The sequence below is a fragment of the Melozone crissalis genome, unplaced genomic scaffold, assembly GCF_028551555.1.
Source record: "Melozone crissalis strain CALT ecotype California unplaced genomic scaffold, PUWL_Pcris_2 ptg000016l_1, whole genome shotgun sequence".
Taxonomy (NCBI): domain Eukaryota; kingdom Metazoa; phylum Chordata; class Aves; order Passeriformes; family Passerellidae; genus Melozone; species Melozone crissalis.
The window spans coordinates 20,716,318-20,739,015 of record NW_026535794.1 but is presented as its reverse complement, the minus strand read 5'-3'; the positions used below and the strand labels follow the sequence as shown (position 1 = coordinate 20,739,015).

At 40.1% G+C, this 22,698-nt stretch overlaps 1 protein-coding gene across 4 annotated transcripts in view; it reads left to right on the top strand.

Annotated features, from left to right (window-relative positions):
• The first annotated feature begins 8,125 nt into the window (after positions 1–8,125).
• CACNB2 (calcium voltage-gated channel auxiliary subunit beta 2) overlaps positions 8,126–22,698 on the top strand; it is a 246,609-nt gene continuing 232,036 nt past the window's right edge. For 2 of the 4 annotated variants that reach the window (XM_054273996.1, XM_054273993.1), the window contains exons 1-2: positions 8,127–8,266; positions 18,638–18,730. In XM_054273996.1, coding sequence (XP_054129971.1) covers positions 8,165–8,266; positions 18,638–18,730 — 195 coding nt within the window. In that variant the 5' untranslated portion in view covers positions 8,127–8,164. Of the gene's footprint in view, positions 8,267–18,637; positions 18,731–22,698 lie in introns of all 4 variants that reach the window. The other 2 variants (XM_054273995.1, XM_054273994.1) reach the window with 2 other exon arrangements.

Here is a 22,698-nt window from a genome sequence, read left to right as displayed (position 1 = left end):
AAGCATGGGAGCAAATGCAAAGTGATGAATTTTCTTACAACATGTAGAATGTAGCTATATACACGGAGATTATATATAGACACTATAGTAGACTGTGGCAAATGAACTTTCATTGCAGTGGCAACAGCAACATGAATGCTAATTAAAAAGAGTTTACAGGCTTGTTGCACAACAGCATATGTGCAATCCAAGAAATGCAGAGTACACACCCAGCTACATAGAGATCTCAAGTGCAGTGTGAAGGAGCACTTATGAGCAGCACCTAATCTGTTTATGAGCTCTCAGAGCAAGGAGGATATAACAAGTTTCTTTCTTCTGCATGATCTTCATGTAGATACTTTGGTATCTACTCTGTTTTCATTGCTAATTGATAAAAAATACATGTAAAAGCCCTTATTGTAACTTTAACCTTGTTTATTTAGGGGAAGAAAAACCACAAAAGAAAAAAAGAAATACTTACTCTGGCATAAGTTCCTAGTAAAAGCCCTTTTAGTTTAATGCTAATGGCTGAACAAACACTGAAAACAAACTGATGTTTCTTCCAGAAGGAGCTACATGGCAAATGAAGTTGGAATTGCTGAGTGGGTGACCACATTTAGCTGGCCCCTTTGCTGCTTTAGAACATTGCTGCTTCAGCAATGGCTACTGTTTAGAGAACTATTACACTGAACATACAAGTGAGAATCAAAAATTAGTCTTATTTTAAACTGGTATACTGGACTTGAAACAGGAGTTCATGAGTTGATTCTAAACAATAGTTTGGCTACAAACAGTTAAAGTTTTGGTTCTGACAATATCACTATGTTTACTGTCATTGTTTTCTTTATGCTGGGTGACATACAGAGCAAAACTAAATAAAATAGTTTGTTTTTTGTAAAAGCATGCAACAGAGATTTTTCTCCAAGAAGCAACCTCACAGCGACCCAACATGAAGAGCCCAGAGATTCACAGTGGTAAGAAATATTTATGATATTTGCCCTACTACTTATGCAAGGAGCCATTCACCTATATGTTATTCTGTTGTTGAGAGACTTACCTTAATACACAGTATTTTCTTTTTTTCATGTATTTGATCTATTCTAAATGTTTTCTGTCAGCCTGTAGGAATGAAATCATGGGGTTTTGCTATGTATTGAAGAGTAGGTGAGCATTCAGAAGATAAAAGCACATTAGCTACAGTAAATATTGAATTACTGTTTATAAAGTGCGAGAAAAAAACTTGCATGAAGTAAGAATTGTGTTAGTGTTTATAAGCCATACTGAAATATGTCCAATGCAGGAGAAATCATGTTTGGGATTCTGGCATCCAGTCAAAAACTAGTGTAGAGCACTTTGTAACTCATGAAGGGTTCTATGAAACCAATGAAGCTACGTTCATGAACGATTTTCAGGACTCCTTTTGGTACCCTGGTGTACAGCTCATTCACAAATCTTGGAAAACTGGGGCTTAAGTAATAGCTGAAGAGGAATGGTTTTCTTTTTTGATGCTTCTGTCTTCAGGTGGATGTGAAAACTGGCAGGACTTCCAGAGCTTTGAGTGAATAAACAGATGCACATTGATTATACCAGGAAAAAACAAAAAAGGAAACAAAGCAACAGCACGAAATTTATTTGAATATTGTCCAAACAAAGGCTGTAAAATCTCATCTGGAATATATTTTGTTCTCAGAAAAAATCCTTTATGGCTAATTACCAAAGACCATGATCTACTTCTTTTCTTGAGGAGGAAATTTTTTAAAGCTTTGCTTATTATCACTCTTTGAAATGCATTTTTCTTCCTGTTGTGCTAGAATACGCTCCATGTATCTTTGCAGAATTAGGTCTCTGCCTGACAGGATGCTTCTTTAGTATTTGTTGCCATGGCGCTGCCTCTGCCTATTGAATTCACCTGGGCAGACTTCAGACAGCACATCAGAGCTGATGCAGGCTGCCACTAGCACGTGTCTTCAGTGACCACAGAGTTTCACAGGTGACATATGGAAAAGGAGTTTTGATCAGATTTCCTATTAAGGGATTGTTTTAAGTAATACTAAAGATTTTGGTTTTTTATGGATGCCTTGAGAGGTCACTGATGGCCTGAAATGCCCTCCTTGAAAGAGCAAAGCTTCCTCCTTTTCATTCTTTGCTGCTTTTTTCAGAAATAGGCACCCAAGCAACTAACCCAGGAGTGAAAAGGGATATATTTCATCATGATTTTCACCACGGCTTTCAGCAGCAGCTCCTGCAATCCCCACTGGAGTAGTGCGGAGTGGTGTGATTATTAAAGTCCTGGGTGGTACAGGCTTGGACACCAGTACATTAGCTTTTGCTTTTAATAGATATGTGATTTTAGAAGTTGATCCTTTCCTATTATTTTTATAAGTGTAATTCCATCATGATTTTATATATATAGATATATATATATTTTATATATATATATATATATATATATATGTCTATTTCAAGCTATTCCTCCTACAAAATAGACCAGAGCAAATTTGAAGGGAAATCTATTTTCTTAGCATGCAATGATATAATGAAACCATACAGATTTGAGAAATGTGTTACAGGAAGTATTTGAGGGTGCATTTTAAAATACATGGTTTTAAAATAAAAGTATATGATTACTTTCAAAATGATACATTTGATTGATACTTGTCACTGTTTTCTTCTTAGCACATGACTGGGATCAGAATGTTGCTTTAGGCTTTTGGCATTTTTTCCCTAGAGAAGTCAGATGGGATGGCAATGTTACAATAGAAAATTATTATGTCTGTACTAACTTGGGTTTTAGGTTTTTGAAGGACACTTCAAGGATAGTTATCTCAATAAATTTCAGGGCAGCATTGAGTCACAGAAGATGGTGGAGCCTTATGCACCATTACCATTTCATGTTTTAGGGGCACAAAGGTTTCCATTAAAAATTTTATTTCTTAGAATCATTTTTCTTATAAAACTTGAAGGGTGCTTTATTAAAAATAATTTTCTTACAAAATGAGAACTTCAGTTTTGGTAAAGATTGGGTGAAATTTGAGTAAAAGAGGCTTAGGAATATGTGAGAAAAAGGAGGAACAAACAAAAGCTTGAAGGCTTGTCTTCCCTTGCATCCTTTTGTTGCATAAACTCAAAGTACTTACCAAAAATTACTTTTCTGAAATCAAATCAGCATTATTCTGCAGTAATGTTCTCAAAATTGAGCCTTTGCAGTTTGATGTTTATAGCCAGGCTGCCTTAAGGGCTGGTGTGCTGCCAGGAAGGAATTTTTCAGCCCTGCTCCGAGTCCTGTATCCCTGCTGTCTCTCCTTCCCCTTTCACCCTGGCAGTTGCACTACTCAGTCTTCATGGTAGGATGGCTCAGGGAGATAAAGCAGCAGATTTACCCCATGGAAAGGTAATTAATTTTCTGCTACATTTTACCTTTAGTTCTTGAGTGGAGTCCCTCCTGCTCCAAGAGCCAAGCAGTGTGCCATGGAGGATCAGATTAGCGCAGCCAAGGCACGGAGGGAGGGAAATGACATCTGGCAAATGCTCACTTTTAAAACTGACTAGATGGCAACATGGAGTGGTGCCATCATCGATTTGCACTTCAAATCTGTACATGTATAAATTGGCAAAGAATTTCAATACTCTCAGATGTATTAACTCTGCCAGCAGCCTTGGTAACCATGAGTTAACTGTCAACCACGTTGGTGGCTTTGCAATTCTCGCACTGACTAGAGGTTGTCACTGTCTTCTCTTACACAATTTATTCTGAATGAAGTTTTGCCTCAGTGCCATAAATAAAGGATTGTTGGGTTGAAAAAAAAAAACCACCAACAAACTACCCAAAAGCAGAGAAGCCCAAACTGAGCTCAGGGCTCAATGAAGGGTAGAGGAAAGGCCATCCTTAAGGAGCTGTGGAGAGTTTGGATGCTGTCCTTGGACACAGGCCACACACGATCTATTAAAATCTGTCTCTCATGTCAGTAACTCACATGGGCTGAGCATATTTGTGGGTGAGAATGCTATAAAGCCTTTTTGTGCTCTTGTGATTCAAGTATTTAATAAGAGAAAAATGATACTATAAATAGGAACACCATAGTTGGTAAGGACTGGGGATACAAAAGGAGATATGCAGTCTCAGTTATGACAGGAGAGCAAAGAAAAAGCAAAGAAAATATCAACTGAAACCAGCAACTTGTGCAGAAGTGCTTAATCAAACATGAACTTTGTATACAACCCATCGACAGCAAATTTGCTCTCGCAAAGTGAACAGCTTGCGAGCGGGAGAGTGCCTTTTTTGGTCACGTTTTGCAAAGGGCTGAAAATATGTGCTTAGTAGGTGTTGTGGCTTTTTCAAGTATTGTGAGCCTTTCTGTGCGTTAAAAGCATTTTTGCCAGTGTTTATATATTGTTCCTATCTTCCATTCATGTGGAAACCTTATTCCTTCCAATCCTGTCTTCTCCTGAATACACTGTAACGGTATCAATCAAGGCTTTCTTAGGAGCGTGGCACCCATATCCAAGAATAAAGCATAATAAACAGGAGCTGGGAGAATGGGTCAGTTCATTAAATCCAGCCTGGTGGTGTTGGGCTCTGATACAGACTGATAACAGATTCAAAAGTGAGCCTGTCTGGAGTGGTTTTGTTCAGACTTGTGTGAAAGATAAAGTACTAAAATAAGAGGAACCCCTTTAATTTGCACTTGTGACAGGCAGCTTCCACTTTATCACTGAAAAAATATGAACTACGTCTGTTTTGAGATATTAAAACCAGGTAATCAAGTGTTGGTTTTTTTCCCCACAATATTGAATTTCTGGCTACAATTCATTTTAGACAGGAGGTGGCACAGACTAATAGATGGCCAGCATTTATTTTTAACTGAAAGTCCTAAAGAAATTCTCTATATCGGGGCTTTAAACATATTCTTAGTTAGAAGTATTTTATATAGTTTTATAAGAATAATTGTAAGCTCACTGGTCTGTATTTGTGCAAGTTTTTAATGAAGTCCCTTGGGTCTAAGATATTAGATTTTAGTTGCAATTGCACAAATATCAGCCCACCATCCTTGGCCTTTTTTTTGCCCATTTAGTGATAGTTACAGGCTAAACCAAACATATACTTGCCATATGTGGGTACAAAGGTGCTGACACCACATTGTTATACTGGTGGTAAAGATCAATTAAATATGCAAAGTAATACAGCCCTCCTTGCTTTAAAAGAACATCTAAACTCTCATGCAAAAACCCCAGCTATTTTTGGCACCCAAATCAGGTTATCTTGTTTGTCAGCCTAAGCTTTTGGGATTGTTTTTTTAAAGAAAAAAAACAACTTATGAACAAAACAGCTTGTGTTTTCTAACATTTACATGTTTATAAAAATCCAAATAAGCATGCACAACACCTCTTCATTGCAGATAAAAGTGTAAATAAATGCAGCAGTGTGGTTTTCTGCTGAGAAGGGGTTAGGAATACCAGGTTGCTTTTCCCCTTGAGAAAGGGCAAGCAATTTAGAATCACTGCACATTGTTTTTACACATTGACCCTTCTCCTGGAGCAGAGGTGGCCAAAAACAGCATGCAGAGGGATGACTGCATGCATATGTGCTCAGCTGAAGGATTTGCACATTTCAAGGTTAGAGAACTTGGATTAACTGCTGAACAAAAGGGGTGAAACAGAATAAAATGCAAATATTTTTCTATGCTAATCTTCCAGCCACTCATTACATCAAGGCAATGAATGATAATTGCTGCTAAAGAACAGTTATGTAGAATATTTTTCCTCAGAAAGAAAAACCAAATAAACTAAAAATTCAGATGTTATTTGTGCATATGTGGGGAAACTTCTTTCCTGAGTTTTTGCTTTCTACAGACCCTATATGGATGTACATAAACAAGAAAAATAATTGCCATTATATTTTTACAGTGAAAAAAAAAAGACAAACTAATCATAAAAGACATGACTGCGCACACAAAAAATGAACTTCAATTGACATATTCAAGCTCTACTTTATAAGAGAGTAGAAATACTCTTTCAATCCAGATTCCCAATTTATGGTTTTAGAAACTGTAATGTTTCAAAAATGGTCACTACTACTCTTACAGAAGGATGGTATACTTGAAAAAATGCTCTTATTTATACACTCTTTACAAAGTGAAAATCCAGAAGGCAATATGAAGGGCCACTGTTACATGAGTAAGTGACTTCCACTCCCTTCTCTGTGTGAGAGAGAACAGGCAATCCCTGACAGATGCCTGAAAATCTACCAAGTAGGTGTACTGAACATGGAGGATTGCCAAGCGCCTGTCCTACAGCCTGCCTCCAAACAGAAGGATAAATTGCTCCAAAGCCATAAAGGTGTTAGAAATTCAAAGACAACATCTTTCAATAATAATATTCCATCCAGCAATCATTAACATGAATGCTATATTTAGGTTTTTCAGTAGATTCCTTAATAACGATGATGGCCACAAAAAGTAATTCCATTTAAATAATCTAATATGTGTCAAAGAAATAACTACTTCAGACCCTCTACTAGATGGTGAAGTATGCATTTTTCACACCAAATGTCTAAAAAGAAAATATATTTTTGGTTATAACCACCTGAAGAACATCTGGAAGCAGTCCAGGCTCCAGTATCTTTATAATTTCAAGATTGTTGAGCATTTCTATTGAGTTACTTGAAAGAAAGTCAAGCAATAAACCCCACACTTTTCACTTTAAATTAAGGTTGTGTTTTGTCCTGGACAACACCTTAAAATTCTAGAAAATAATTTTGAAATATTGTCTTCAAAAATAAATATGAAATTTTTGGGCAAGTCAAAGTTCTTCAAACCTCAGAGCTCTTCCTCTTGCAGAGAAAGCTAATTCCTTCACAAAAAAAATAATGGGCAGTTCCTGTAAGATTTTCGCTATTCATATAAGAAAATCCATAGGGGTAAGCTAATTCTGAAAGGAACCTTATTAGTTATTATGAAAAATGAAATAAATCAACCATGCAATCTGGGCCAAGCTTGAAAGTATTTCTTGAAATTGACCTGGCTTTTGTGCTGGCTTTGGTTTGCTGGCTTCTCTTCCTGAAAGTGACTTTTATTACTTTTAGTAATGGTTGTGATTTTAAGGGTATGACAGTAGGCCAGTCAGTTTTTAGACTTTGTTTTCACTGTTTATAATCAGCTGATAAGAGATTTCACAAACCATCACAAAGTGATTCTGAAAACATACGTTTCCCCCTCGCTGCATGGGGTACAGCTAGGTCCCATCCGTGAAAGAAAGGTATCTTGGGCTTCTCAGGGTCAGAGAGTTTGGTCTCTATCAGGTCCAAAATGATCTGTCACTCACAACAAGTGAAAGATCATCTCAGGGTTGGAGAGTGATTTTGCCGGATCAGGTTTCAAACAGGTGTTTCAAGCGCCTCCTGTGGGGTGCCTGATAGCACGATTGAGATTGTGCAGACACAGGTTATAGAAATTCGACAGCGGGCTTCACCTTACTCATCCCTTGTTGATTTTTGCATAGGAACCTCCAAGCACAGGCAAAAACCCTATCAACACCACAGACCTATGGAACTTTCTCTGTCGAAGTGCCGTTTTGCTCGCTAAAACCGCAGGTCTTAGCCGGTGCGTGCTGAGGCAGGCGGTGCCGCGCGGGTCGAGACACCCGGCAGGGATGAAGGGAAAAGCGGGGCCTGACCGCGCCCTGCGCCCCGGCCCACAGGGCCCGACCGCACCCCGGCCCACAGAGCCTGACCGCGCCCTGCACCCCGGCCCACAGCCCCAACTTCGCCGCTCGGCCGCGTTCGGGCTGGGCCGGACGGCGCTGGGCGCGGATCCCGGTGCCGATGGCGGTGCCGCTGCCGCCCCCGCCCGGCGCTGCCGGAGGGAGATGCTCACTGTCACTTTCCCTCTTCCCCACGCACCGCCCCCTGCCCTCCCCCGCGCCCGCCGCCGGCGCTGCCCCGTCCCCGGCGCCGAGCGCTCCCCGCCGGCAGCAGGCAGGGCAGGGCGGAGCGCAGCGGAGCAGAACAGAGCAGAGCAGAGCAGAGTAGAGCGGAGCCGGGCTGGGTAGGGCAGGGCCGCCTGCCCGCCTGCTCCTCGGCATGGCCGGGCGCTGAGCGGCGCCCGCCGCCCCGCCCCGGCTCGGCTCGGCTCGGCACGGCTCTGTCCCGCCGAGAGGCTCGGCGCCCAGCCACCCGCTCTCCTCGCCAATGGTCCAGAGCGACATGTCCAAATCGCCTCCCAGCCCGGCGCAGGAGGTGCAGATGGAGCTGCTGGACAATCCCCTGCCCGCGGCGGCGGCGGCAGCGCAGGTACCGCGGGCTCGGCTGGGGCGGCGGCGGCGGGGCGGGGGCGCGGGGCAGCGCGGCGGGGCCCCGGAGCTGCCCGTCCTTCAACTTTGGCCACCGCCGGCAGAAAAGTTTGACAGCTCCCCTAAGACGCCCGAAACCCCCCCCCCCCCCCCGTCTTCGCCCCCACCCTCAAATGCCGTTTAATTAACATAGATGGGATGCTCTGTGCCGCAGAAGCATCGTAAGTCAAAAGAACCTTGCGATTATTTGGAGGATGAATATGTACGAATGCGTTGCTATTAAGCTGGTGTGCCGCACATGTATTACTCGCAGGGTACGGCTATTTTTCCCTGCTCCAGTAACCTGTTGTATCGTACCTGATGCTTCCCACGCACGGCTGAAGCCTCCCTCGTCTGTTCCAGGGCTGGTGACAGTCTGTAGGTGAGGGAAGGCGATTCACGCCAGTTGTTCAGCAGGAATTTGGGGGAGGCTGAAGGTGTTGAACATGCTGCAGATTTAAGCTGCTCGATTTTCATGCAGAAGGTGGTTGTACAGTCGTCTCAGAAATTTTAAGAACTCAGTTCATGTGCAGTGTTCGGGTGGATGGGTGATGAGAAGGAGGCAGGGTAAGGCATACTTAGAAAAGACTTCATATTTTGAAAGGTTGTTCCTGTTTGATGTATGAATGTTGCTTAGTATCTTGAAGTTTGCAATAGTTGGCTGCAAAGACTTGAGAGCTGGTTTTGAACCCAGTAAAAGAGTGGTAAAATCTGATTGTGTGCATTTCAGATTTCAAACATGCATGTTCTTGTTAGGACAGAGGTTCTTTCCTTTTGGGGTGCAGTTTTTACTGTTGCTGCCAAAGCTGTCTCTGATGCTTTGTTTGAGAAGGTGGACCAGCTCCATCCCAGAAGTGATTTCTCTTGATTGACAGAGAAAAATGCTGTCAGTCTGTCAGCAGTCTTGGTGATTGATCTTCACTAACTCAGGCCCGGTGACAGAAGAGCAAAATCCAGGCACTGAAGCAGAGACTAGGTTAAACTAAAAAAGAGAAAGTGTCTCTTTGGATGTCAGTAGCCTCCAAGCACAGAACAGACATTTCAGTAGGGCCATATGCTTTGCCAGCTTCTCCAGAAACAGTGGCAATGGAGCTAATTTCTGACCTACACATCCCTCCCTTTTTACATATTTTCAGCCCTAAGCACAGATTCAACAACTGTCAAATCATATGGTACCTGTCTTCTGGGGACAAGTGTCAAATACTGATCATAAAATTGATTTCTCAACCTTCCTTTTTACTAGGGTTAAAGAGCCTCTGTTTAGAGAGGAAGAATAGTTTGCTAACACCCACGTTATTTATGTTTCAGATAATGCATTTATGTTCTATTTTATAAAACAAGTTTCTGAACATTCACAGCCAAAAAGATTCACTTTTTAAGGCAGTGATAATGCACCTTTTTGGTTCAGGGATGTTTTTCAGTTTTTGAAATCGAAGTCATTAGGCAGAACAAGAATAATCTTCTCTATAAACTTGTTTTAGTCATACATAAACCTTTGGTAGAGGGAAATAAGGTAATGGAAACAAAAGAGCTCTTTGTCTGAATAATACTGCAGGTTAATTCCTTAGCAAGCACTGCATTTAGAGACAATTATTTTGATTTGAATTTTGTTCCATAAACATTGAAAAAGCCCAATATTGTAAAATCTTGCTGCTTTAGAATACACTCACAGTGAGAAGGAGAGGGTTAATGAGGACATGGGAATCATCAAGTAGATTGCCTGCAGGTTATAGGCAGTAACAAATAATTTCAGTTATTTGTACCACTGTCTTTTTCTCTAAAGTTATTGAATATCAATACTGGAAACATTTCTGCCAAATAATCTGTCAGGGGAAAAAAACCCCTAACCAAAAAGTGAGCTTATGGTGTGATGTCACTCCTAAAAGTGTTCACTCTGAAGTGCTTCTTCTGGGAATTATGATTTAAGAAAATAATCCTGAAGAGCCTTCCTAGAGTTGTACCAAGTAACAACAAATCTCTTATCCAAGAATTTTACTTTTGCAAAGCTGAGATTTCTTTTAACCTATTTTAACATTGTGGTCAATATTTTGGATAGTGCCTGTCCATGCATTTTGGCCAAACTTATCACCATGGGGCAGAGGAGTGAAATGTAGTTAATGCTCTAGAAATAGTTCACTTAAAAAGCAGTTAAATATGTGAAATATTCCTAGATAACATCTGTGTAAAATCTATTTATTATTTTCATAATGCATTTTCCTAAGATCTGCAAACAAAAAAAAAATCTCTGGGTTCTGATCATGACAGTTATACTGTATTTTTCCAGGGAAATTCTTTGCAACTGGGACAAGATATTGTTGGTTTTTTCTGTATTGCCTAAAATTCTATGGCTTTTAGGTCCATATGACTGTAAAAATACAGTTCTAGATATAGTTCAATGTGATCTTAGTCTCAGATGGATCTTGGTCTTCGATGGAGTTGCAGTAGAGCTTTGGATGTCCAGTTTTATCCAGACAAGTTTGCATGCTGACAGATACATTGTGCACTTACTCACAATGTCCAGGTACATGTCAGTGCAAAGTAGTGGTTTTAGGTGTGGCCCTTTTGTAATGAAATCAGCATTAGGTTTTCTGAAAGAAAAGAAGCAAACTGTTCAAATGTATCCATGTTTGGTGATCAGTTTTTTGGTGTATTTTTTTTAAATCAACCCCAGTCTTCTCTTTACTTCTTTATTTAAAGAACCTCCCCTTTTTTTAGGAATCTGAATTAGTAGAACATTCATTTTAATAATTTTAATTAACCCTGGTGCTCTTATGATTTTTTTTATAATATAACATAGCACATTGATGCCTTTCATGGTAACTCTTAGCCTTCCTTCTATTTTCCACTTGCTCCCATGTAATTTTCTTATGATCCTTCTTCAAAGTCTTCCAGTCCTCAAAAATCATTAGATTCAATTTCTGTTGCTGTTTTCTCATCACAAAGCTTCCTGTGCTGTGCATTAGGGACAGTCATAGCAAATCAGATGAGTAAATTACACAAAGACATTTCAAAGAAAACATAATGAAACCTTCTATCAAGCAACTACAGACTACCTTGTGGAGGGATGAATCTTTCACTGGATGAATTCTTCCCTGTTCCTCATTATTATTTTCCTCCTGTTCTTTTTTTGCCTGTTTATGCATCATCTGTCAGTGCACGTCCTAACAACCTGACACGTTTTATGTGAAAACAATTCTCTTCTCGATTGTTTTTTCAGCTCTTTAACCTGCATTTAGATTTCCTCCAGTGCATGGTACTGCTAAATGGTTCTGCCTTCCAAGCCTAAAGGTTTCATCATCCCTGGAGTGCTTGGCTTGTTTTTCAGGTGGCATTGCAGAAGGTAAACTGAATACATGAGTCCAGGGGACAGGCTTGTTCCATTTTCCTTCTGTATCAACTGTGATTGGTGTTAAGGTGAATTTTAGAGTGATGTGCATGTGGTGACTCCAGAAAATCAGCTTAGTTACAGGGCCTTACACTGGCTGTTGTCCTTCCTGAATCTCCAGCTACCTTCTCAGTTGTGTAGCACCGTCCCTTTACTGCCTGTCTTGTGGTAATGAGGAATGGAACAATATCCAGAGATTTATTCTCAGCAGATTAATCACACTGCCCTCTGCTGCTTTCAGCTGAGTTGATTTATCCCAGTTCATACTGTGTTTACCTGTTCTTCAAACAAACATTTTGCAGCCCTGTATTTCCCAGTACTGACTTGCAAGAATACTCTGTAAGCCATAAACAAACAAAATTGATATTCCTTTGCTTACTTAAATAATAACAATACCCATGCATTATAGAGGCATGGAAGGTTTTACTCTCTTCTGGCAGCATCCCTGGAAGCCAGATCCAATGTGGCAGCAATTCAGTAGAGGATATACAAATGAAGGAAGAAGAGATAAAATCCAATTCCATTCCTTGGACTTCCTCACGGCCCTCAGCAAGAGGTAGTGTTTTCTGTCCCAAAGTGGCAGTCTCCTTTCAGTGTTGTATTCCTTACTGAAAAAAATAAATTTTAATAGTCCTTCACTGCAGAAAGCCCTTCAGGTTTCAGCTATTACTTTTCTGATAATTCTCTGCTCTTTGGGGTTTTTTTGTTTTATCCTGTGCTCAAGCAATAAAAGGTGATTTTGCCTGCTCATCTTTTCCAGAGATATTTTCCATTTGGGTATTGCACAGTATCAGCATAAATGGGATGTAATAGTTGTTCTTTACATTATCCTGGAGTGTAAATTCACTCTGAAACAGTTCAGCAGTTTCAGTTCTAACTTACTTATCTTCTAGAGGCAATCTCTGGTTTTGTCTTGTTTTGCCTCTACGGATGGAAAGTTCCTGTGCTATTACAAGGCTGGCTTCTCTGGAGTCTCAGTTACTTTTCTTCTGCTATTTTTACTCAGGTCTTTACTGTGCTGTGATAGAAGAGTTTAAAAATCAAGGAACCAAAATTGCCTTCCCCACCCTCCAAGGGGTTGCCTTGGTCTCTGTACTCAGGGTAGCAAACCCTTAGCAGAGGGAACCTGTCACAGTTGGCTGTTGGTCCCTGCAGGCATCCTTCTGTCACAGAGTCAGATCTCTTTCTGTTTGCTTGTGCAAGGGAAATGCAGAAACCCGTGGAGAGCAGGTGGAGAGGCACAGGCACACCAACTACAGCTGTAGTTGCCAGTTTTAAAAGGCTGCAGGAGGCCCAGTGGGGTTTGGGCATCAGCACCTTCTGCTGGCTGCTGTGTGCTCCTGTTTTGCTGAGGTGGGAGCTGACATCTTCATTGCTGGCATTACAAGTGGATGTGCAGCAGGTTTGCACTGAGGTGGGTTTCCAAGCCACTGGGGACCGGGAGAGCCAGCCAAGTTCCCAGCTTCTTGTCTGGCAGGTGGAAACTGCCAGATGACCTGGTCTGAGGCCAGGGAGAGAGCCCTGGGAGATGGCTCACAAGTGTAGGAACTGGCAAGAATAGGGCTGTTTCTAGATGCAGTGTTGGCAAGGCTTTATCACAGGCCAGCAGAAAAGAGAATCTAAGATTTAACCATTACAGATTGCTCAGCAGAAATTAGTTTTCATTTAATGCTGAAAAAGAAGCATCTGTCAAATACTTATTTATGTATTGTATTTGCAAGTTTTGAGAAGTGAATTATTTGTGGAGGTTTGGGGGTTTTGTTTGTTTGGAAGGATTTTTGTTTTGGTGTAGATGTAGGATTTTATAAAATGCCTGTGAAATGGACTTTGCAGACTATCCCTGCAGCTTGCATGAACTTCATGACTGTATTGGAGATCCTCAATTTGATAGGATTCCTGAGGGCAAGTCCTGTCTTTGCTGAGTTTTGTCCCTTTGCGAAAGTTGTTTGTTTGGAGAAATCCAGGTTTTTTGAGACCTAAGCTGGGGATTCTTTTGTGCTTTGGGGACCTGAGTGTGTGCTGCTCAGGCTGAAGGTATGTCACAGGGATATATTGCTGTACCCTACCTTGCCCTCGTTCCTGTCATGGAAGGGAGCTGTGGGAACACATCACCAGGGTCTGTGCTCATCTTCCAGCCCTTGGCTGTGTGGTCAGAAAGCTGACCTCCACTCCTTTATGAGATTAGTATGATTTGTGGTGACAAAATCAGAAATATTAATGTCTTTTTCTGTTGAGTGAGAGTGTGGGGGTTGCAGCTATGCAGCTGATGCTGGAAGATTTGATTTGTGAGTGGTGGTGAGCCTGGCTAGTGGCCAGGAAGGGCCCAGGGGGTCTGACCTATAGGAGCATTTGTTTCCTTGGTGTAAGGAATTGCTTAAAGAGGCAGTGGCTGTTCTTTTAAGGAAAGGATGGAGCTAGATGCATATATTCTGTACTGTCCTGATGTGCTGTGTATGGGACATGTGCATCTTTAAATATTTTTTAAGCTTTTGCATGGGAAGGAAAAATACTTGGTGCATATTTTCATTTCTGACCTTCTAGAAATTCCCTGATCCTTTAGGGGTTCACTTTTTAACCTTTTTAGGTGTTCTTTTCATTTTTGTAGTTGGTCCCTTGTTCATCTGAGATGATGTGAGATTCAGTGTAGCTCTGAAATTTTGTTTTCTGGTTTTGTTTTCTCCAGTTTATTTCTTCCATCTTTGTTTAAGCACCTGACTTGGTGTCAGTGACTCTACTGCCTAAATCCTCTGTACTCTTCCTTCATGAGACCAGTTTTTAAGGGTTTACCTCTGCCAGCTGCCATCAGTCTCAATGGCTGGTGCTGTTTCACCTATGATAAATAGTTCAGGTTCAGACTGATCCTTTGTATAGTCCTCACCACTGCTTTGCTGTGAAATGCCATTAGAGTGGTTACTGGTGAAGGGCATTTTAAGACTCCCGCTGGAGACCAGTTCCCTGTTGTAGATAGTTGGTAATTTTAAATGTTTTACATTTCCTCTTGCAGATGAGAGTATTTCGCCTACAGGCATAAACGATGCCTTCTGCTTGTCATGTGTGCTACAGGATTAAATGTTATGTATTTTATGTGTTGAGACAGAACCTCATTAAAATCAAAGGTTTTCACTGAGCAGCACTGATCTCATCTGTTTACAATAACAAGTAATTGTACATAAAACTGTTAATTACCAGGAAACTGCAGTGTATGCCTTTAATACTTCATATGATTCCCATATTTCACTTGACGACATGGGTTGAATAATGGTTGCACAATCAGAGTTTCTAATCAGAGTTGGAAAGCAGAGTCTTTCTTTGCTTTGTTAAGTCTTGATTGATGAAATGGTTTTTACAAAACTACTTTGGTTTGATTTTAGCATTTTTGGTAAGGTTTCATGTCGGTTTTCGGGTATTTTATGAAGCTTTAGAACATGAATGTGTGTGTTTAATTTCTCCTCTTTGAAAACTCAGCCAATTTTAAAGGAATTTCACACCTCTAACTAATAAATGAAGCGACACTTTTGAACTTGTAAACACATGTATACATAACTTTATGTTTGAGTAAGATGCTCTGCTAAAACCCAGTAAGAATGTTAGTGCCAGCAAGCATTTTATGGACAGGCTTGCTCACAGGGCTGGAGTCGGCTGTGAGCGGCTCAGCTGGGACAGAGGATGCTGTGCCAGCCCTGCCCTGCTGGCTTTGGGGCTGCCCCCCTGGGCCCTGCATGCTGGGCTGCTGAGGTGTTTGGGCTCAGAGGTTGTTCTGCAGGCACAGCTGCCACACAGGTTAGCAGTGACTGCCCTTTGTTGCTGCTTTTGCTGGCCAATGTCCTCGTGTCGTGATTCAGCCCTTTATTTTTAGCTGCCTAATTGCAGCCAAGTGCTGCACAGAACACAGATAAGGGAATGTATTTTAACATGAAAATCACAGTAATGTATTGGGCAAAAATAGTCTCTTTTTTTTTCTTTTTTTCCCTGAGAATTGAAAGTAACTGAAATCATTACGTATTTTATTTATTCATTTATTTATTTACTAAGGCCTCATTCTCACATTAACATCTTTTGGAAAAAAAAATACACATGAAGAAGCAGAACATAATGATCATCACAGGATGAGTATTCAAGCTTCTCCACATGGCAGAGACAATTAATAATTTTTAATAATATATAAGATTGTTTTGATTGTGGAAGGCTAACCTCATCTTCAGAAGAAAGTTTCAGGCATTTCTTACTGTGGGAATAAGCTTGAACGGCGTGCAAAACAAATGTAGTCCCCAGTTAGCATCCTTTAAAATAATGAAAAGAGTCATCAAATCCCAGTTTTCCCACATACAAAAGTTGTCCCCCATTCTTCTGACTGGAAGCTGCTCTGTGCAGAGAAGAAGGTGTAAAACTGACTGACTACAATCTGCAGCCACAGCCTGCCATCACGTCAACAGGTTTTTTGTGTTTAAAGTTAGTATGTAGCTCATGCTTCTGAAGAGTTTTCACTTACAGAACAGTAGAACAAAAATATGCATGTTGCTGTGCACAAAAAAACCACCTCAAACTGAAAAATCAAGGTGAGTTTTAGCCTGAGCTGCATTTGCTGTGATGTTGCCAGAAATAAATGCTTTAGTCATTGCTACACAGATATAAGGCAGGCTTCTCTATCTGTGCTTGTAACATATTCTTTTTCTGCTCTTATTTGATTTATCTTCATCACCCTAGAATCAGTCCCTCTTTTGCCTCGTATAATTTTTTGTGTTAGCAAACTGAGCACTATGATACTTTCAATAAAGTAAATATTGTAGAAACTGGAGACATTTAAAATGTGTGACTATGAGAAAGAATATTTGTACATGTTTTTAATTATCTCCTTGGGAATTACACAATATTGTACTGTACACTATAAATGAAATTGCCTAGATAGTGTGGTCTTCACGTAGGTGCTTTATATTCTTGAGCTCCTTTGTGAATGTTAGAAATTGTTTATTTTTTTGTAAGTATATTTCTGTATTCTTCTACAAAAATTGTAGGAAAGGAATTCAGAATATTTGTGTATAATTAACTCAATGGGAACCGTTCAGAACAGGTAAATTTTATTTAAAGATGTTGCTATATTTGAAGAATACTGCTGTCAGAGATACTTTTTATGTATTTTAGGTACTTTGATATTATATTAGGTGGAATATCATATTAATTGTGTTATACTAGGTGGAAAAAAAGGGTTCTGGTAGAACTATTATAACTGGAAAACATTTTTAATAATTTGCTTGTAACGGTGGTTCCAGTCTACTAATTACTCTTTTTGATCTAGAAAGACCTTTTCATTACCAGCAAGTTCTTCAGTTATAAAAGATTCCTTTTAGAAATGCAATCATGTAAAACTATTCCTGATTGAAATTTAATTTTATATTTTGAGACCTGCTGGGTTACAGTTGTAGAGTCATCAGAAAGTTCTATTTTCACCCCCATAATCTTCACCATGCTGTTTTTTCTATAGTTCTACCCTAACCAGCATGCATAGAATCAGTTTGGGTACCTTTCAGAAATTTCTTACATGGCTGTTTTGCAGTTTTGAAAAAATCATATGAGCTTGGCAAAATGTCTTTCCCATGAATCTGTTTTTTGGGGGATGCAACATTGCTTTTGTTGTAGTTCACTTTTAGGTTAGTGAGATAACAGATACTGTTTTTGCTGAGGATGAGTGTCTGGCTGGATAACTGCTGTTCCTTAAGTCATCCTTCCTAAAAGATTGATGCATTTGATTTCATCCAGTGCTCCAAACTCACTCACAATCAACACAGTTACAGTTTGGGATTGTTCTCTTGCATCTGGTGGAGGCAGGTTACCTGGATTTGTCAATGATCTGAAGTTAGTAGTGGCTACCTGTAGTCCTCCTCAGATAGTGCAAAATATTTAATCACGCTTACCACATGTGTTACTGCTAAGAACAGCACTCACATTTTGAAGATACGATATTAAAAATCTGCCAGTATGAGATTTTAAGTGTTTCAGCCTGCACTGGAGCCCTCCCTTCCCCACCATGAGAACCAGTAAGCTGAAGCCCAAAGCTCTGAAGGTTGCACAGCCCAGAGGTGGTGTCATGGCAGAGTTTACAGTCTACACAGTTTGCACTCACACAGAAATAAGTGGTTGTGAATGACATAGTTTTGAACTATTTCTTTTTTTCCCCTTGTAATTTAATGAAAAAATATTTATTGATGACCCATGTTTAATGCACAAAACAAATGATTTTGTGGACACATGGATGCATTTGCTTTGTTTCTAAACCATGATTTTCTGTATTTCTAAACAATAGTTTTAAAGTTTTGTTTTAACCAGCCATAGCTTTCTCCTCATGTCTCTTTAAATTCCTAGTAGATAAAAGTAGATGCCTTGCTTTTTACTAGCATATTACCCCTTTCCCAGTTACACATATAGTCCTTTTTTATTGTTATACTACTTTTACTTTCTTGAACTTATTGTAAAAAAATTATTATTGTAAAATCTCTCTGAGTTGTAAGATTGTATCAACAAGTTGTCAGTTCTTGCTGTTTAATGTTCCTCATCTGACTTGGCTCATAGCTATGATGTACTGGGTGCTGCTCCAGTACCTCCTTTCCTGCCTTGTTTATTTAAACTAGCTGCACAACAAGCTGTACTTTTTAATCACTGTGACTTAGGTAAATAGTGCTACATCTATGTGAGTCTATAAATATGTTTCTGAACCCAAATGTGAAAAAAGCCCAACAACAGCAAAACGTTTAGGGCTCAATTGACCAAGCCTGGTGAGCAGTTGCACATAAATCCCATCAGTTACTTACTGAATATGTGCTTATTGATTGACACAAAGCTGACCATCTGAATCCCTGCTAGTTTGGGAGACACTGGAAGCTTTCTGTGCAACACAAACTAATGCTGTAATGCTGTTTCTCTAATATGTGGGTTTTTGTTTATTTTTTTTAACAGTCCTATGGTAAAGGGGCAAGAAGAAAGAACCGATTTAAAGGCTCCGATGGGAGTACATCTTCTGACACTACCTCCAACAGCTTTGTACGCCAGGTATGGGCTTTCAGCTTCTGCAAGAGTGGATGGCTTACTGGTGTAAATGTTCAAAATATAAATTTTAATTTATTTTTTGCAAGTTGTCAACTCAGAGTGATGCTGTAGTCTGAGAAATAGCAGAAGTCTCTTCTGGCACAATGAAAAATATTTGGTTGCTATTGTTTTGATCTTGGCATAAAAATACTTTTTCATTCCTCATTCCTTTCCATGTATAGTAGTTACCCTTATTTTTGTTACTCTAATGCTATCAGGTGATTAAAGCTGGAGGAGGAGGCAGAGTCTGATGGAAGTGCCTAAAGTGGCAACATTTGGAATAAAGAATCAAAACCCTACCAATCTTCAGGGTTTTCCTGCTCAAAATAGTGCTGCATGAGGCAATGTTAACCCAGATACTTTCCTCCCACATCCCAGTGTTATTTTAAGGCATGGGTTGGAGGGGAAATCCTTGGCAGCATTTGTCCCCATTGAACTGATGCTGGAAGGAGCCTGTAGAAGATGGGGCAGTGGTGTGGGCTTCCTGTCTGTGTGTCTGCTTCAGACGGAGAGATCCTGGTGGAACCCATGGGGATCCCAGACCAGTGTGGGTGCTTGCAGGACAGCTCCAGCTCATTCTGGCCAACAGAGGGTGGCTGGAAGTGTATCCAGAGCCCAGGGTGGCTCTGGTACTGCTGACACTGTGCTTCTGAGGAGGGAGGGTGTGTGTCAATGGACGTGTGGTTGACAGCTCGGAGAGCAGAAATGGTACCCAGAGCACCAGAGTGGCTGAGCCTGTGCACAGAACTGAAACACGGTTCTTCAGGCCCAGCTGATTCGAGCCATGGCATCTTCACTGCACGCTTTGCCATCTCTTTCAGAGAGGTTCTGAAATTTGGGAACTTTCATAGCAAAGTTTTGGGGGCTTTTTTACCATAAGCAGGCATCACACCTCCTTCTCTACTGGCTTGTTCTGCATGTCCCTTCATCCCAAATTATTTAACGACTCCATTGATGTTGCATTGATTGTATCAGTACACATCTCCTGTTTACAAAATTCTTTGACTTTGTCCTGCTGTGATTGTGTTGGTAGGGTTTGTGGTAGGCTGAGGATTTGGGAAAGTCAGGCCCTTATTACATTTCGCTATCTGTTGGACCTATACATGAAATGTTAATTGATCATAGGAGTTTTCAGTGGCAGTATACTATATCAAGGTGGAAACCCTGTATCAAGTAAATTACTTGTTTGGGACATTTTGTCCTGTCTTAAAATACTGTGAGTCTGAGTAGTGTTTGAGAGTAGCAACAGGATCTCCCGGTTCCAAGGAATCTTTGTAAGGAATTCTGTGTTGCTGTTTTCCTTAGCTCCTTGTGGATGTTCAATTCAGCCTGGAACATTTTTAGCAGAGTATGAGTGTTTATTTTGCACCAGCTGCACATGCTTCTTTGCCTTTCTTGTTTAGCTAAATGAAATCTGAAGTTGGTCTCAAGTATCTCGTCTTGCTCCTCTGGTCATTGTGAGGAGCAGGGCAAAGAGAATGCACAAGGAGGGCGATCATCAAACCAAGCAGTGATGGTGAGGTGGGCTCCTGGTTGTCTCTACTGACTGTGAGGTTTATCAGATCTCCAGAGCTACCATAGGAAGCAGATTTGGTGAGCTGTACACTGAATGTGTCTGTATCTTTCTGAGGGCTTTAAAGGCAATGTGACATTAAGTGTAGATTTTTATAGAAGAGATTTTGTTTTATGAAATAAAATTTAGTAATTACTTGAGTGATGTAATACAAATGATTGAAAGGTGAATAGGCTTCTGTGAAAAATCAAAGATCTAATAGATTGCTGAAGCAAACTCGGCTTTGAAATGGTATTATCACTGAAGATAATGAAGGGATGTTAATGGATAAATAATTAATAAATAATAAATTAATAAATAATTAATGAATAAATGTTACGTGAAATTGTCCAGAGTAAATTTTAAAAAAATTCCCACAAAACATTCCTACCAAGTAATGTACAGGCAGAGGCATTCAAGTTGTAGCAGATGTATGAGAGAAATAAATGCCTCTTCACAGTTGCTGCTGAGACATTTATTTCAGAGCTTGGATTCCATCTTCAGCAGGCTTTCCTGCTCTCATCCTTCTCCTGGGACAGCTTGGTTCCTCTTGCACTAAGGAAGAATTGCCACCAACATGACCAGTGGTGTCCAATGTTCCAGATATTAAACAGAATGGGGGCAGAGTTTTCTGCTGGCTCAGCTGCTGTGCCCTTCCCAGAAACTCTCTTGCTATACCTATTGTTTATCTCCAGCTATCTTGCAGGATATTTTACATGCTATAAATGAACACAGTTGTTTTGCAATAGCCATTTATTTGAAGGAAAAGATATAAATTCATTAATTTTGTGTTTTTCCAAGATGATGAAAATTGCAGAAAAGCAGGACAGATGAATTTAAACCCTGTTGTTTTATTTTAGTGCTGTATTAAAACCAAGAAATAAGTTCTTGCTTAAAAATAAATTTGTGGAGTTGTTTAATGGGGGTTTTGGTCAAGACATAGGATACACACAGCCTGTTTGTTTCAGCAATGCTTATGATGCCTATAGCTGCCTTTTGTTTCTCCAGCCTCCTTTCCCTCCCTCAGTCCCTGTTTCCTTTCCCATTTATTTCTTAACTTCTCCTGCCCCTTTTATGTGCATCTCTACAAGTACTTCCCTCTGCACTGAGGAAGGAATCCTGGGGTTGCACTGAACATTTTTCACCAGGATCTGTCTTTCTTAAAGAAGAAAGAATGTTTGGAAGGTGCTTTTGTGTGATATTTAGCCGGCCTATCCCTGAGCTGGGGGAGCTGTGAGAGGCGTGCAGGTTCTTGTCATCAGCGTCAATGGAAAGTGGCAGTTCCTAACACAGAAATAAATTGTGGCTGGATAAAAGAAGACAAATACATCTAGTCCTAAGGAAATGCACATGGAAGGCAGTTGAGGTATTTGGCAAGAACAAGGATATAGGATTCAATCTTTTGAATCCACAGAGCTGCTGGGCATTTAAGTTAAAGCTACTGCAGGGGGAGGGACTTCATGTTTATTGCTAACATTGATAAACTTTATTGTCTGGGTTTTGGTATTTCCTTGAGGACATATGCCCCTCTTGCTCCAGTATATATATCCAGTGACTTTCCTGCCATGCATACCACATGCTACAGTAATAAAAATAATGCCAACTTTGTACTCTCTCCTTCAGATGAAACTAAGTAACATTAAAATTGCTTGAAAACTCCTGCTGTTGTATAAGAAGAATGAAATGTGGTTTGCACAGCCCTGAGTGCAATGATCTTTTCCATTTAAATCTGTATTGTGGAGTGCTGAAATAGAGCAGAGCAATCTATCCAGTATTGTTTCTGATGTGTATAAAAGAAGACTTAAACTGGAGCAAAAACATCTGTATATAATATACAAATTAAACCCCCATTATTTTCAGTCCAGTTAGAGATCCTTTGTGCTGTGAATTTTATGTATTGATAGAGATTTTTATTATAATTTTCACTTGTGACACTATAATATATATGAGATTTTAGGGGAATGTTTGGATCGTGTTCTATTTGTTACAAAAAAAAAATGTTTGTTTAGTTTTGTCTCCAGCATGTTATTGATGATATTTGAGCTTAAAAAAATAACAACAATTTGGCCTCCTTTTTATTTGCTAGCAACTACTGCTTGTCTTTTCAATAGCAGGAGAGGGAAATTTCTCCTCTCTGTTTTCTTGCGAAGTTGTATTGGCAATTAAGCTGTGTATTTGGAAAGCAGAAGCATCATTGCACAGCAATCAGCTCCTAACTGAATGTAATAATGTCTTTAGGGAGCCAAAGGACATTGTGTTATATAGTTTTCATCATCTTTTTTGAGCTTTGGAGTGCTAAGCAGCTTGTTCTTAGGGTTAGTTATGAAAGACTGAATTGGATTTGAGCTCTAGTTGTTGCCATTTTGACTGATGCTTGGTA